The sequence below is a fragment of the Sus scrofa genome, chromosome 6 (assembly GCF_000003025.6).
Source record: "Sus scrofa isolate TJ Tabasco breed Duroc chromosome 6, Sscrofa11.1, whole genome shotgun sequence".
NCBI lineage: Eukaryota > Metazoa > Chordata > Mammalia > Artiodactyla > Suidae > Sus > Sus scrofa.
The window spans coordinates 51,400,552-51,416,915 of record NC_010448.4 but is presented as its reverse complement, the minus strand read 5'-3'; the positions used below and the strand labels follow the sequence as shown (position 1 = coordinate 51,416,915).

Genomic DNA, 16,364 nt, shown 5'->3' with positions numbered 1-16,364 from the left:
CTGGGGCCCAACAGACTTAGGCGGTGGGATCTTGGGTGGGTCACGTCCCCCCTGACCCAAGGGCCGGCCTGTGATGAGGCCCATACATTTAGATTTCTTTCATATGTCAAAAAAAAAGTCTTTCCTGAGCACCTACTGTGCACCAGGCCCAGTGTGGGGCGGTGGGCTCAGTGCTGGCCACGCAGCTCTGTGCCTTGTCCTCCCAGAGCTCAGGGTCTACAGGGAAACATGGGGCAGAACAGTAAACAGGATAATTAACAATGGTAAACGAGGGAATTTCTGTTGTGGCTCAGTGGGTTAAGAACCTAACTAGTATCCATGAGTATGCAGGTTCAATCCCGGGCTTCATTCAGTTGGTTAAAGATCCCATGTTGCCACAAACTATGGCATAGATCGCGGATGGGGCTTGGATCCTGTGTTGCTGGGGCTGTGGTGTAGGCCGGCAGCTGCAGCTCTGATTCGACCCCTAGCCCAGACACTTTCATATGCGGCAGGTACGGCCCTAAGAAGACGCAAAAAAAAAAAAAGGTAAATGAAAAAGTGGCAGTCAGCTGGGGTGACAGCAAGGGGAACCCACTTGGGTCAAGTGGTCAGGGAGGCCTCCCGAGGCGCCACCTTTGACGCTCCAGTGAAGGGTGTTCGAGGGAAAGAAATGGTGTGGGCAAGGGGCCGGTGCGGTCCAGTAGGCACCGGGCCCCCTCGTTTAGGGCTGGCCTCGCTCCTGGGGGCACTGGAGGCACCAAACAAGGGTTTCCAGCAGGTCTAAGCTGATTCTGGCTCAGGAAAAGGAAGCCTGAAGCCAGGATTTGAACCCACGTCTGGCAGACTCCCAAGTCTGTTCTCTTACGCACAGTGGTGGGCAAGCTGGCTGCAAACCCTCCCAGGGGAATACAAAGGTAAACCACCGTTAGGTGCTACTTCACTAGCATGGCCACAATCAAAAAGAAGGATGTGGGAGTTCCCGTCGTGGCGCAGTGGTTAACGAATCCGACTAGGAACCATGGGGTTGCGGGTTCGGTCCCTGCCCTTGCTCAGTGGGTTAACGATCCGGCGTTGCCGTGAGCTGTGGTGTAGGTTGCAGATGTGGCTCAGATCCCGCGTTGCGGTGGCTCTGGCGTAGGCCGGGGGCTATAGCTCCAATTCGACCCCTAGCCTGGGAACCTCCATATGCTGCGGGAGCGGCCCAAAGAAATAGCAAAGAGACAAAAAAAAAAAAAAAGAAGGGTGTGAGTTCCCACTGTGGTGCACTGGATTAAGAATCCGAATGCAGCAGCTCAGGTAGCTGCAGAAGCATGGGTTCAATCCCAGGCTCAGGGCAGCGGATTTTAAGGATCCAGCGTTGCTGCAGCTGCAGCTCAGAATCAATCCCTGGCCCAGGAGCTTCCACATGCAGCAGGTGCGGCAGAGGTGAGGGGAGACAAAGTCACCAGTGCTGGCCAGGATGTGGAGAAATCGAAGCAGTTCTACACTGCTGGTGGCAGAAAGGGAACTGCTGGTTTGAAAAATATGGCAGATACTTAAAAAGTGAAACATGCCCCCACCATCCAAACCAGCAGCCCCACTCCAAGGTCTGTACCCAAGAGAAATGAGAACCCGCGTCGAACATCATACAAGCTTATATGCAAATGGCCGTAGCAGTATTATTCGTAAAGCCAGCAACAACCCCGAAGTCTTTCAGTGAATGGCTTGTGCTGTATGGGTGCAATGGAATACTACTTAGCAACAAAAAGGAACGCTGCTGGGGGCAGAGTCACTGTAAAAAGAAGCAAGGGAAGTATTGAGGGAACAGAGGTGTTCTGGGTTTGGTTGCACTGCACAACTGCATAAATGTACTCAATACCCCTGACCTCTACGCTGCCAGCAGGTGAATGTGGCTAAATTACCCCTCAATAAAAAGGTAACTCTCTCTGTGGCTTCCACTGCCCTCGGAGTAAAGGCAAAGTTGTTTCCATGGCCGCCAGGGCCTGGCATGAGCTGGCCCCCTCCCCTCAGTCACCAGCTCCAGCCTCCTCACTGCTCCTGCATCACACCAGGCACCGCCCACCTCAGGGCCTTTGCACTGACTGTTCTCTTTACCTGAAAGCCCCCCCCCCCCCCCAAGCGTCTATGTGACTCCTCCTCCCTCATCTCCTTCAGGTCACCTCCCCAGAGGGCCCTCCTTGATCACCCTATTTAAACTGCGACCCTCCTGCCCATGGCTGGGAGTTCCTACACTCCTCCCGAGCTTTGGTTCTGTCCAAGGCACTTACCACCATCTGTCCCACCATATATCTTTCTTATTTACCTTGTTCACTGTCCCGTCCCCTACCCCACACCATCCCCCAACCTCCAGCCCTCAGCAAATACCTGAGCTCCCGGAGGGCAGGGCCTGTCTTGTTCATTTGTATCCCAGCATGGGCATGAGCCCAGCATGTAGTGGGGACTTCCTACGCATTAGGCGAAGGATGGTTATCAGAGCTGGGGGCCCTGTGTCTGAGCCCCTGGCTGGAGGAGCAGGCTGACTGGGGCAGGAGATTGCGGAGGGCCCGCCCGTGGGCAGGGGAGGGTGGTGGCGGTGGCTGAGGACACAGCAGTGACTAAGACATGGTTCCTGCTCTTCGACCCGCATGCCCGATTTCACACACAATTCTCAGCAACACCCACTACAGGGCCCAGGAAGCCGCTGAGACCATGAGGCTGGGCCAGGGGCCGGGAGGGAGTCAGGCATTCTCCTGGACTGCTGGACCCACCAGGGAATCCCGCCCCGGCCCAGCCTCTGCCTCTGAACCCACCCACTCCACAGATGACAAGTGCCTGCTCTGTGCCTGGTCCTGAGCTGGGCGGTGCCAGGGGCACAGTGGTGACCAAGACAGTTCCGGCTCTGCCCTCCAGGGGCTCCCGGCCCACTGGAAGAGACAAGACAGTGACAGGCCAGAGTGGGCAGGGCTGGGACAGGGGAGCCCTCTGAGAGGGTGACAGGCTTCCTAGGGAAGAGAACACCTGAGGCGTACACGACTAGTAAGGATCAGCCAGGTAAAGAGGGGAGAAGCCTGTGCAAAGGCTATGAGGCAGGACACAGCCAACAAGGCAACCTCCTGGAAATAAAAGAGCCTCACAGCAGCTGATGCTCCTTTGCCCAGTGTCTCAAGCTGGAACAATTTTTTGGCCCCCAGGGGACATTTAGCAATGTCTGGAGGCATGTTTTTCCATCTTTTTAGGGCCACATTTGTGACATATGGCAGTTCCCAGGCTAGGGTCTAACTAGAGCTGGAGCTGCCGGCCTTTGCCACAGCCACAGCAATGCCAGATCCGAGACGCGTCTGCGACCTACACCACAGCTCATGGCAATGCCAGGGATTGAACCTGAGTCCTCACGGAAACTAATCAGGTTCGTTACCGCTGAGCCACGAGAGGAACTCCCTGGAGGCATTTGTGATTGTCACTACTGGGGATGGATGTGTGTCCTACTGGCATCTAGTGGGTAGAGGCCAGGGGTGCTGGCTAACATCCTCCAATGGACAGGACTGCCCCCTACAACGAAGAATTATCCAACCCCAAATGTCAACAGTGCTGATGCTGAGAAATCCTAGTCTAAAGCAAAAAGGCAGATCATGCAAAGCCTTGATCTGCCAAAGAATTCATACTTAATCCTGAAAGCAAAGGCGTTAAGTCTTGAAAGACGATACGGAGAAATGGGACAGGAGGAGATCTGGGGGCCAAGGGGGTGTCTCTGTAAACTCAGGGCATCAGGGCACCCTGAGACCTAGTCTCTCTGACCACCTCCCACCCAGTAATCAACAGACACTCAAGAGGAAGAAAGACCTTCTTTTAGTGAGACTGGAAGGCCCCTGAAGTTAGGGGCTGAGTCTTCACTCTAGCCCTCACTCAACAAACACTTCCTAAGGGTGCCCCAAGGACCAGGCCCTGGATGAGGATGCTGAAAAGATCCAGACCAGGAATGGTGGCTCTGCCACACAATTCTCACCCCAGTGTCTTCCCCAGGTGACATTATTTGCCCCTCCTCTGGGCTCCTGCAGTCCCTGATAAAGACTTTGTGCCATCACCCTTGTCAGTCAGGACTATCATTCTTTGTTTACACGCTAGTCCCTTCCTCAGTAGAGTGAGAGAGAAAACACCAAAGGGCTGGCCCTCCTGTCCAACCCCTCCATGTACCCCTGGAGAACTGAAGGTCCAAAGGGGAAAAGGTACTTGCCCAAGGTCACATAGAGTCAGCTTCGTTCCCCCCACCCAACCTGCACTCCTCTCCCCCAGCTGCCTCCCACGTGTCAGTGACATCCTAGTGGGTGGGTCGGCAGCACCTGGCTGTCACTCCATTGATTCCCTAAATGGCTGAAGGATGGCTGCCTGAACTAGTATGTTCTGCAGCCTCAGTTTAGTTTAAGTGGCAATGGGTCAGAAGCCATCAGCACCAGGACTAAGTCCCCCATAGGGCTAATTTATGCTGCAAATACACCTAGCTCAGCCCCCACTACCCTGTTTCAGCAATGTCTGGTAAGTTCTAAAGGAAACGGCCCCCAAATCTAACCTGGGTGACCTTCTGCAAGCACCTTCCTTACTCTGCTCTTTAGACTCCTGTCTGTAAAATGGGTCTGTTCAGCGCGTGCCCTTAACCCATGACGGTCACCTAACTTCCCCAGACTTAGAAAACTCCCAAGTAATCAATCATTGCCCATACCTCGGGCACCGAGAAAAAGACCCCGTGAACGCCAGCCCACTGTGAGAACGGTCTTGGAGCCCAGGATCGCGGAGTCAGGAGAGAACCCAAGGCGCCTGGGTACAAGTCTGCGCCCCTCCGCGCCACTGTCTCTTTGGCTCGAGCAACGAGCCGGGTGGTAGCCCGGCGCGAGCGTGCAGGGGACCCGGCGCGCAACAGGGCCCCGGTCCCCGCACTGTCCGGCCTCCCGGATCGCCCGGCCCCGCCTGGGCCCTGTATTCAAGGTCCCTCTGGGCAAGGAGCCCCCAATGCACGGGATTCCGTGAATAGAGGCAGGACACGCCCCGTGGGAGGCCCCCCGAGTGGGGAAGAACCCCTCAGGCCCCTCTCGGCCTCCGTACCTGACCGGAGCCGCCTCCCCCGGCCGCCACTACGGCGCTGCCGGCCCCGTCCGCCTCCTGCGCCGCCGCCATCTTCCCGCTCCGGGTCCCCGCCCCCGCCGTCAGCCCCGCCCCATCCCCGACGGCGCCAGCGCGATCGCGCGAGATTTCACGCTTTGCCCGACCTGCCGGCCACCGTATCCGGCAAGAGCGCTTCAGCCACCCTCTCAGAAGCCGCTTCCGGTTACGGAAGGGCGAACCAGGCCACCGTAACACCCCCTCCTTCCCGTTGCAACCTGAGTATTTTCACCTGGTGGGCACTGCGTGCCCCGAGCGCCCCAGACTTCTTTGGCCAATATGTGTGCTTCCCACAGCTTCCATTCTTTCTGTCCTCTCCCCCCAACAACCCCGCCTCTTCCAGTTAATATCATCCTCGCCGATTCTTGAGCACTTTCCTTTCCAAGTTTCTTGGGCTTTCCCGGCCACCGTAACCCTTCAAGGTGCTCTGCTTGAATCACGCCCCTGCTGCGTTAAAGGAACTTTACTGGCCTCCTTACCGAAGACTCGGAGGGCAGAGGCTTTGGTCAGTGACCTCGCTTCCTTTTTTTTTTTTTTTTTTTTTTCTTTTAGGGCCGCATCCGGGCATATGGAGGTTCCCAGGCTAGGGGTCAAATCGGAGCTACAGCCGCCGGCCTACACCACAGCCACAGCAACACCAGATCCGAGCCGCGTCTGTGATCCACACCATAGCTCACGGCCACACCGGATCCCGGACCTACTAAGCGAGGCCAGCGATCGAACCGCAACCTCATGGATACTAGTCAGATTCGTTTCCGCTGAGCCACAACGGGAACTCCTGGCCTCTCTTCTCAACACTGCCTTTTCCTGTGTTAAGTCTCTCTAGGTTATAATCCTGTGCATTGAGTTACTATTTCAGCGTTCTCACGTCACCACACTTCCAAATTGGACCCTGTCAGCGCTTCCCTAAGTCTTCGGGAGGCCTGGCTTAATGCGCACGCGCGTTCCTTTGCGGTCTTTGCTTTCTAGCAAATCTCGCAGCTGTGGACTCGCAGTTTCCAGCGTTCTGAGAACTTCATGTCTTTTCTTTAGCTATTTTCCTACAGCCCCAGGCCCGAACACGTGTTGAGACCCTTGGCCCAAGGAGGAGTTATAGAGGCCCAGAGAGGACGGAAGACTCAGCGGTTTTTAAAACTTCACCAGTGAATTGGGTGGAAGTCGGACCTGGGTTCAAACTTTGGTTGTGCTACTGCCCGGCTAAATGATCCTTGACAAATAACCTATCTCTTTGGGCCTCATTTTCTTCCTCTTTTACAAACTGGGCATTATAATCATACCCCCTCTTCCTTCACCCCTTTGCTCCGTGGGGTTATTGGAAAGACTCAGATTAAGAATGTAAAGCACCTGGCCGCTTAGTAAATAATATCACACGCCGTTAACTACGTATTACCTGGAAAGGAGACCAGATTTAGCACTGAAATGTTCTAGTTATTTATTTTTCATTTTACTAGATAGATATAAATACATAAACTGTAGATACACCCTCCTCGACTTTCCTCAAGGTCTCAACTCAATAGTATTGTCCCTCCTCGAGGAGTGCCCTCACAGCCCCAGACTGGGTGTGGCCTCGCCTCCCAGTCCTCCCAGATCCCTGGACTGCCCGCTCCGCCCCTGCCCACTTTGCTTCATCCCTGACAGCGGCAGGTGTGTCTTGGAACTTCTCTTACAGATAACAATGGTAGTGGTAACAATTCTGTGAAGTTGTAGGGCCGGTCTTCAAGTCTAAAGGTGAAACAAGGAGTTCCCTGGTGGCCAAGTAAGTTAAGGATCCTGCACTGTCACTGCAGGGACTCAGGTCACTGCTGTGGTGCAGCTTTGATCCCTGGTCCGGGAACTTCTGCATGCTGCTGGTGTAGCTAAATAAATAAATTGAATAAAGGTGAGGTCCCGTCATGGTGCAGCAGAAATGAATCCGACTAGGAACCATGAGGTCTCGGGTTCGATCCTTGGCCTCTCTCAGCGGGTTTAGGATCTGGCGTTGCCGTGAGCTGTGGTGTAGGTTACAGACATGGCTTAGATCCGGCGTTGCTGTGGCTGTGGTGCAGGCCGGCAGCTGTAGCTCTGATGAGACCCCTAGCCTGGGAACCTCCCATATGCCATGGGTGTGGCCCTAGAAAAGACAAAAGACTAAATAAATAAATGTGAAATGAGCATACTGATTAAATCCCGCAGAAGGCAGGCAGATTTGAGATTTTGTGGGACTCTTTCTTAAAGGTACAGAATTATATGTACAAATTTATTTATTTTTTTCTTTTTAGGGCCACATCCATGGCATATGGAAATTCCCAGGCTAGAGATCTGTCTAATCGCAGCTGTAGCTGCCACCCTGCACCACAGCCACAGCAACTTGGGATCCGAGCTGCGTCTGCAACCTACATCACAGCAGCACTGGATCATTAACCCACTGAGCGAGGCCAGGGATCGAACCCACAACCTCATGGTTCCTCATCGGATTTGTTTCCACTACGCCATGATGGGAACTCCTATTCTCCCTTTTTTTTTTTTTTTTTTTTTTTTTTGGTCTTTTTGCCATTTCTAGGGCCGCTCCCTCGGCATATGGAGGTTCCCAGGCCAGGGGTCTAATCAGAGCTGTAGCTGCTGGCCTACACCAGAGCCACAGCAACTCGGGATCCAAGCTGCATCTGTAACCTACACCACAGCTTGCGGCAACGCCGGATCCTTAACCCACTGAGCAAGGCCAGGGACCGAACCCGCAACCTCATGGTTCCTCGTCGGATTCGTTAACCACTGCGCCACGACAAGAACTCCCTATTCTCCCATTTCTAACAGAGCATCACAGGCCAGACCCGCTCTGCACTCCACTAGGGGACGCCCAACACCCAGAAGCTGTGATTTCAGGTTCTAAAGGAATAGAGGGCTGGGGAACCGGAATTTCTGGGTCCTGAGGAGAATGGGTTGGGGGTCCTCAGTTCTGGGGGAGGAGGAGTCTGGGGGCCTGGACTCCTGGGGTCCTGAAGGGAGTGGGACTGGGGTGGAGGCTGAGAACGGAAGGAGGAGTCTGGGAAGGGCACCAGGATTGGTTGGAAGCAGAACAGTCCTGGGCAGTGGTTTGGTTTGGCTTGAGTCTGTGGGAAACAAGTGGACAGAGCAGGAATTGTTTCTCCAGGGTGTCCCCCCACCCCTTCCCGTCACCCCCTGAGCTTGGCAGCCTCAGCTCTTCCCAGGCCCTGGGGACTTGGGGGCATTTCCCACAACCCCTCCCTAAGACCTCTGTTTGCTGCTAGACTCACAGCTGCCCAGGCTCCGGACTGGGAAAAGTGCCCCAGGGGTGCCGAGAAGATTGGCCGGAAGTTCATGCCAAGTGGATGAGGAGAACGCAGGCCCCACATCCTCAGAAGGCAATAGCCCCACGCAGGGGATGTGGGGCCCAGGACCACCCTCTGCTCCCTCCAGATGCAAGAATCCAGACCTTCAGCCCCTCTATCCAGGGGCCCCAGCACTGTCCTCTCTCAGGCTGCAGAGAGTCCTCTGCTCGTGTTTGTACACCCTGTGCTTTTGGCCTGGACGTCCCCACTGCCCAGTCACCCTCTCCCATCCGCTCGGACCTGGGGACCAAGGGAATGCTCCCCTCCCCTGCCCTCCTTTCCATTGCCAACAGCCCTGACCACCCTCCGTGGTGATGCATCCTCGGTCTAGCCAGGTCCTCCCTGCCCCTGAACCTACGACCTACCCAAGGTGGCCACACCCGGGCCTTGAACGCCTCACTTCCTCACCTTTTCTTCGTTGTTGTCTGAAGGTATCTTCTCATTGGTCGTCTGGCTCATCCTCTGCTTCCCACCCCTCAGCCTCTCTGTTTGTGGCCTCCAGATGGACCAGAGTAGGAAGGAGCTCAGGAAAACTTTTTACTGTTGCTAATAAGAGAATGGCCAGGAGTTCCCACTGTGGCACAGGGGATCAGCAGCATCTTGGGAGCACTAGGATGCAGGTTCGGTCCTGAGCCCAACACAGTATGTTAAGAATCTAGCATTGCTACAGCTGCAGCTTAGGTCACAGCTGCGGCTCGGATCTGGTCCCTGGCCTGGAAGCTCCATATGCCACTGGGCTGCCAGAAAAGAAAAGAAAAAAAAAAAAAAAAAAAACACAAAGCTGTAATCAATAAAACTATATGAGGGAGTTCCCCATTGGCCTAGTTATTAGGGACTTGCAATTGTCACTGCTGTGGCTCAGGTTCCTGTATGCTATGCGTGCAGCTGAAAGAAGACACACACACACACAACTGTGGCATTCCTGCTATGGCACAGTGGGTTAAGAATCCAGCTGCTGCAGCTGCAGCTGGGGTTGCTGCAGAGATGTGGGTTCAAGCCCTGGACTGGCACTGTGAGTTAAAGGATCTGGCAGGGCCATAGCTAGGATTCAATCCCTGGCCAGGGAACTTCCATAGCCATGAGTGTGGCCATAAAAAAATCCAGAAAAACAAAAAGTATGAAACTGGGTCAGGACCCGATCAGTACCTTTTTGAGGCCACATGAATACAAGACTGTCTTTTTCCTGCTGTGTCTCTAGTGCCTGGTTGCATTTCAATAAATACATGTGGGACAAATGTTTGGAACTGGCACAGAGCAGAGCTTTTGCAGTTCTACCCTCTTGGGTCCCAGCCCAACCTGGGTGCTGCCCTCCCGTGCTTGGCAATGACTCGTGGGCACCAATCTCCCCTCCAACACATCACCATTGGACCCCCCCCCCACTGCAGCAGCATGAGTGTCAGCCTAGGACCTGGGCACTGTCAGAGGCCACTGCCGTTAGCTGTGTCCATTGTCATTTTACCAGTGAGAAAGCCAAGAGCTTAGTGAAAGGCACTTTCTAATTATTGTTGTTCAGATTATTCATGCTGGCATTCCCGTTGTGGCTCAGTGGTAACAAACCCAAGTAGTATCCAGGAGGATTTAAGATTCAATCCCTGGCCTCGCTCAGTGGGTTAAGGATTCAGCGTTGCCGTGAGCCGTGGCGTAGGTGGCAGACATGGCTCAGATCCTGCATTGCTGTTGCTGTGGCTGTGGCCAGCAGCTGTAGTTCCATAGGCTGAGGTGTGGCCCTAAAAAGCAAAAAAAAAAAAAAAAAAACCAAAAAAACCGAAAGGAGTTCCCATCGTGGCGCAGTGGTTAATGAATCCGACTAGAAACCATGAGGTTTCGGGTTCGATCCCTGGCCTTGCTCAGTGGGTTAAGGATCCAGCGTTGTCATGAGCTGTGGTCTAGGTTGCAGACGTGGCTTGGATCCTGAGTTGCTGTGGCTCTGGTGTAGGACGGTGGCTACAGCTCCGATTGGACCCCTAGCCTGGGAACCTCCATATGCCTCGGGAGCAGCCCTAAAAAAAAGAAAAGATTATTCATTTTTATTAATCACCTCTTTATTCCTGCTGACCAGGTTAGGGCTGTATACATAGAAGCGGTGCTGAATAAATGTTGGCTGGATGGCATGACAGCATCAGCCCCTCTATCTTGGCCCCTGAGGTCTCAGCAAAGCAACCACATTGAAGAGAATGAACTGGGCATTTTTTTTTTATTATTGATAAGAAGTCAGGTCAGAGAGTTGGGAGCAGGATGCTGAGTTGCTAGGAAGTAGGGGGAGTAGATCAGGGGAGCCAAGGGCTCGCCCCTCTCGCACACTTGGGGGTCCAGTTCTTAATGGTCTCCAGTCAGTAGAGAAAGGACCTGATCAGTGAAAATCCCTGCATAGATGGTCACAGCTGCCGTGCTTTTGCTGTACATGTCCCTGCGGAGAAAGGACAGAGGGTCTGAGGGAGGAGGGGCTGGGGGCCTGGATCCTGGGTCCGAGGGAGGAGGGGCTGGAGCCCAGCATTATGTGTCTTGTGGTGGGGGGTGTGGAGAGTGGCTGGAATGCAAACTCCTGGATCCCCGGGAGGGGCAGGGCTGGGATCTCAGAATCCCGGGTTCTTGTGGGACCAGGGGCCAGGAGCTGAGATACCTGTGTCTCAAGAGAGAGTTCAGGTTTGAACCTGGACTCCTGGGCCCGAGGGAGAAGGGGCGGGGCGCTGGGACTCGCGGTGCCTGGGGTAGGGGCGGGAGACAGGAGATACCTGATTTTCTCGTCCACGGTGGGCAGGTAAGTCTTCCTGTACAGGTCCTGGGCAGTGGCCTTGGCTGTATCCCAGTAGCCGTAGAGGGATTCCTGCACCTTGGTGAGCAGGGCCGGGCTGTCGGGCTCATCTTGCGGCGGCACGTGGGCCCCCTGGGCCTCTGCGGGAGGAGAGTGAGTTAAGGGGGCTGAGAGCCCGAAGCAGGGGGTGAGTGAGGCAGGGAAGGAGCGGAAGGGGATCCTCCTCCTTGTCCCCTCACCTGCTCCTCCCGGCGCCCCACCCCCGTGGACCATACTCACCGGATGCCAACAGCAAGAGGATGAGGAAGAGAGCCAGGAAGGATCGGGCGCCCATGGCGTCGGGGGACCTGGAACACTGAGGAGGGCGTGGGGCGGAGCCAGGGGCAACCCCTCTTCCGGGGGTCCCCCAGCACTCAGGGATGTGGGCTGGGTTCCCCTCTCCCCCTCCTCTCCACCTGAGCCCAGTTCCTCATGGCTCAACTTGCACCTCACTTCCTAACCTCCTAGGATGCTATTCTTGATTTTCAAGCTCTTCTCTCTCTCTTTTTTTTTTTGCCACATCTGCAGCATGGGGAAGTTCCCAGACCTGGGATGGAACCCGGGGCCACAGCAGTGAAAGCACCAAATCCTGACCATGAGGCCACCCGGGAACTCCCAATGTTCCCTTCTTAGTTCTAACATTCATTCATTCATTCATTCAAGAAGCATTTCTTCAGCAGCGACTATTATGGGCCAAGCACAGTTCTGGGCACATCAGACCTGCCCCTAGTAAGCCGACCCAAGAGAGGAATACAATGAACAACTATCACATGAAGGAACAGAGCTGGTCACACTGATAAGTGCCCTGGAGCCCGGATGCTGTCTTGCGTTGCCTGGGAAAAGCTCAGCAGAGAGTGACACTGATGCTAAAACCCTATCGGTGCAGGGACACGTGCCACAGACTTGGTTAAGAGCTGCCACCACCTGGATGAGTGTGTTCCCTCTGCCCTGCGCTGTGTTCTACCCGCATTCATTTATTTTATCCAGATCCAAACCCTGTGAGGGGGGCATGTCAGTGACAGCTGTGCTCAGCCCACCGTGTCACCAGGCACATCTTGGAGATGAGGAAGCTGCAGCGTGGATGTTGAGGTCTGACCCAGATGGGGGTCGGCATAGGCAGACATTCTAAGATTCTAAATTCCATTCCATTCCATTCCAACATAATGATTCTATTATTTTTTTTTTTGGCGGAGCCTGAGACATGTGGAAATTCCCAGGCCAGGGATCAAACCCCCGCCACAGCAGTGCCCAGAGCAGCGACAGTGTCAACGCCAGGTCCTTAACCCACTGAGCTTCAGAGGAACTCCTTGCAGTTTCTGATTTAACAACCTGGCCCCCTCCCTGCTGCTCCCCCTGCGCCCCATGTCTGTCCCCTCTCTTACCGGACTCTGGCGGGCTGTCCTCACCAGCTCCACGCGGCAGAGAAAGGCTTTATAGCTCTTGAGATCCACCCCTCCGTGGCCACCACCCCCACCTCGATGTCTAGGCCAAAGTCCTGGCCAACATAACCACAGGGGGGTGGGGGGAGGGGGGTTGGCGTGGGGGCAGGGAGGGCAGTGACATCCCCAGGGTCAAGCCACAGGGAGCCCCCACTCTGAAAATTCACCGAGGGAGCAGGCTGGGGTGGTGGCGGGTGTGGGGGTTCTGGGTGCCCAGCAGGAAGGAGGCCTGGGGTCTCCATGGTGTGGGAAGTGGAGCCAGGCCGCTGGGAGGCTGGCTAATCCCGCCTCCCCTCCAGCCTTCGCCCTCCCCCCAAACTGAGAAGCGGGGAGTGTTCCACCCCCCACAAACCCGAGGTAGTGGGTCTCAGCCCTGGAGGTGGGGTGGAGGGTCCCTGCCACTCCTTCCCCCCACCCCCAGGGCTCGCCTGTCCCGTTCGTCCTCTACCCCTTAACCTCTGGGGGTGGGGGGTGGGGTTATCTCTGGCCTCTGGCCCTGTTGGAGAAGGACTGGGACAGGGACAGGGACACGGAGGAGAACTTCTTTATTGCAAAGCCTGTGAACCCTTGAAACCTAGTCCCTGCTTCCGCAGAAAAGCTGGGGACACAGGCTATGGGCCTTGTTCAGGAGGCTGTCCTTGGAGCTGTGGATCCAGGCCTTGGTGCGGGAGCCCAGGTCTCTCAAGTGATCATCGTAGTAGGTCTGCACAAAGCCCTGGAAGGCCCCGGGGCCCCTGCGAGGGAGAGGAGGTCACAGTGGAGACGCCAGCTACCCCCCAAGACCTCTGCTCCATCACCTTCTCCCTCTGACCCGGGAGTTCCTGCTCTCAATTCTTTTTTTTTTTTTTTTTTTTTTGTCTTTTGTCTTTTCAGGGCCACTCCCCTGGCATATGGAGGTTCCCAGGCTAGGGGTTGAGTTGGGGCTATAGCTGCTGGTCACAGCCACAGCCACAGCAACATGGGATCTGAGCTGCATCTGCGACCCACACCACAGCTCACGGCAATGTCAGATCCTTAACCCACTGAGTGAGGCCAGGGATGGAACCTGCATTCTCATGAATACTAGTCAGATTTGTTTCTGCTGAACCACGGTGGGAACTCCCCTCCTCTCAATTCTTATCCTCTACCTGGCTCAGACTGGGAGGTCACAGCCCCACCCAAGCCCACCCTGCTCCCTGGAAACCCCCTAGGTCAGACACAGCCCCTTCTCCCTCAGACCCAGGATCCAGGCCCCCGGCCCCTCCTCCCTCAGACCTAGGATCCAGGGCTCCAGCCGCCTTCGGGGCACACTCACCAGAACCACTCCCACCTTTCTCTGGTCCTGGTCACCAGCGGCTGCACCCACTCCTTCATCTTGCCCGGAACCAGGCTCCAGGCATGACTGGCCTTCGGCTCCGGCGAGGGGGTGGGGGATTCCTCCAACACAGCTTGCTGGCATGCTGGATGGGACCGGAGGGCAACTTGGGGCGGCTGGGACCCCAGAATCCTTCCATGTCCCCTTCCGTCCATGCTCACCATCGCTGTCACTCCTGGTGGCCCCCTGCCCGTCCTTTCACCATCTTATATACCCTCTGGACCTCTTGCTGCCATCAGTCACCTCCTTTTGCCCTCTGTGCCCGGGGTCCCCAGGCACCACTCGGTCACCCTGAGGTTTTCTCCCTCAGTCCGCATCAGCGCCTCTTGGCCCCCTGTCCCCCTCCTGACGTCTCCCTCATCCCCAATCTCGCCGACCCCTCAGCTCTCCTGTGACGGTCACACAGTCTGAACCACCTCTCCAGGCAGTGAGGGAGCTCATGGGAGGACTTCCTGGCTTCAGGAACAGAGGTTGGCAAGGCCATGTATTGGGCTGGTGGGCCAGGGGCTCTGCCAGGAATGGCCCACACCTGTCTGTCCCACACCTGGGCAAAGCCTCCCCTATAGAGACCAGCCATCACACGGGGGCACAGCTACACACAAGGACAGAGGCCCCGCCTGTGTCTGCGGTGTGCCCTCAGCCAATGACTTAACCTCTTCAAGACTCAGTTTCCCCATCTGTGGAATGGGATAATGACAAGATCTAGCTCGTAGGGTTATGGTGAAAGTTCAGAGTTAGCACATATAAGGCATTTTGACAGGTTTCCCGCATGTAGTAGGCATTGTATATATGTGTTGACATTTTATTTTATTTATTATTATTATCCTTGTTATTATTACTGCTTTTTAGGGCTGCACATGTAGCATATAGATGTTCCCAGGCTAGGAGTGGAATCAGAGCTACAGCTGCTGGCCTACACCACAGCCACAGCAACACAGGATCCAACCTGCATCTGCCACCTACACCATAGCTCACAGCAATGCCGGAGTCGTAACCCACTGAGCGAGGTCAGGGATTGAACCCAAGTCCTCATGGATACTAGTTGGGTTCATTACCACTGAGCCACAACAGGAACTCCTGTGTTGACATTTTTATTTAAAAAACAATTTTTTTTGTCTTTTGTCTTTTTAGGGCTGCTCCTGCAGCATATGGAGGTTCCCAGGCTAGGGGTCCAATTGGAGCTGTAGCTGCCGGCCTACACCACAGCCACAGCAACGCCAGATCCGAGCCGAGTCTGCAATCTACAACATGGTTCAGGGCACTGCCGGATCCTTAACCCACTGAGGGAGGCCAGGGATTGAACCCGCAACCTCATGGTTCCTAGTCGGATTCGTTTCCACTGTGCCATGATGGGAAGTCCCCGTGTTGACAAATTTTAAATGTATGTTCGGGAATTTCTTGGTGTGGCACAGGGGGTTAAGGATCCAGTGTTGCCATAGCTGTGAGAGGTTGCACCTGTGGTGCGGGTTCAGTCCCTGGCACGGGAACTTACACATGCTGCGGGTGCAGCCAAAAAAAAAAAATGCATGTGCAGAACTGACATACCAGCGCACATAGACACCATCCCACGTGACCAGACCCACAAATCTTTTGCATAAATACCCCCTGAAGACACACATGTGCACACAAGTGTACAGTTGCATGCTCACAGACACGCATGTACCACCACTGCATGCTCTTCTGCTTAGACGCACACAGACGTGTATTCACGGCCACTGTCATCTACACCAACCCCAAGTTCACTCTTCACACACAGCCGCCGCTAACATGTACTCACAGGCAGACACACACACCTGCAGGCCCCAGAGCTGGTCACACTCACACCCCGTGCTATAGCGGGGGGTCCCCACACCCTCCTGCCCGCTGCTCCTCACCCACAACACAGGCCAGGACCAGAATGCAGAAGCAGAGGGAGGGCAGGGCCCAGGGCCTGCCTCCCAGGAACAGCATTTCTGGGGGCTCTGTCCCTCTGTCCCTCTGTGCTCACTCTCTAGGCTGGGGGAGGGGGAGGCTGCACTGAGCAGAGCCCTCCCCTGGCCACCTCCCCACGCCCCTTGGCAGGGACTTCAGAGAGAGAGGGACCCAAGTGACAGTGACAATCAGAGGCTATGCCCGCCCCTGCTGGCCTCTTTCCATTCTTCTTCCTATTCTCCCACCCCTAACCTGACAGGGGAAGCTAGAAGGCTCTTTGGCCTCCTGTGCTGAACTAGGTCCAAATCCTGGCTCCATCTCATGGGACGGCCCCTCTTTGGGGCCTCAGTTTCTTCCTCTGTAAAATAGGCCCACAATCCATACTTTAGGACATTAATTAAATGACATGATAACAAGGGAAATTTTTTTTT

The 16,364-nt window shown here is 55.2% G+C and overlaps 3 protein-coding genes across 4 annotated transcripts in view; all 3 read right to left on the bottom strand.

Annotated features, from left to right (window-relative positions):
• The window catches only part of CLPTM1 (CLPTM1, transmembrane protein), a 29,871-nt gene extending 24,729 nt beyond the window's left edge, over window positions 1-5,142 (bottom strand). The window contains 1 exon segment of the mRNA XM_003127223.6: window positions 5,056-5,142. Within this exon segment, the coding sequence (XP_003127271.4) occupies window positions 5,056-5,127 (72 nt within the window). The 5' untranslated portion in view covers window positions 5,128-5,142.
• APOC2 (apolipoprotein C2) lies at window positions 10,614-12,697 on the bottom strand. 2 transcript variants are annotated; one of them, XM_005653279.3, is made up of 4 exons: window positions 12,612-12,697; window positions 11,470-11,537; window positions 11,171-11,330; window positions 10,614-10,845 (listed from the first exon to the last, which is right to left on the bottom strand). In XM_005653279.3, the coding sequence occupies exons 2-4, from the start codon at window positions 11,522-11,524 to the stop codon at window positions 10,755-10,757; spliced, it is 306 nt and encodes a 101-aa protein (XP_005653336.1). In that variant the 5' UTR covers window positions 11,525-11,537; window positions 12,612-12,697; the 3' UTR covers window positions 10,614-10,754.
• On the bottom strand, window positions 13,197-16,007 carry APOC4 (apolipoprotein C4). Its single transcript, NM_001174132.2, is given in 3 exon segments — window positions 13,197-13,402; window positions 13,963-14,107; window positions 15,897-16,007. Coding segments are annotated over 3 exon segments (381 nt in total). The 5' UTR covers window positions 15,973-16,007; the 3' UTR covers window positions 13,197-13,242.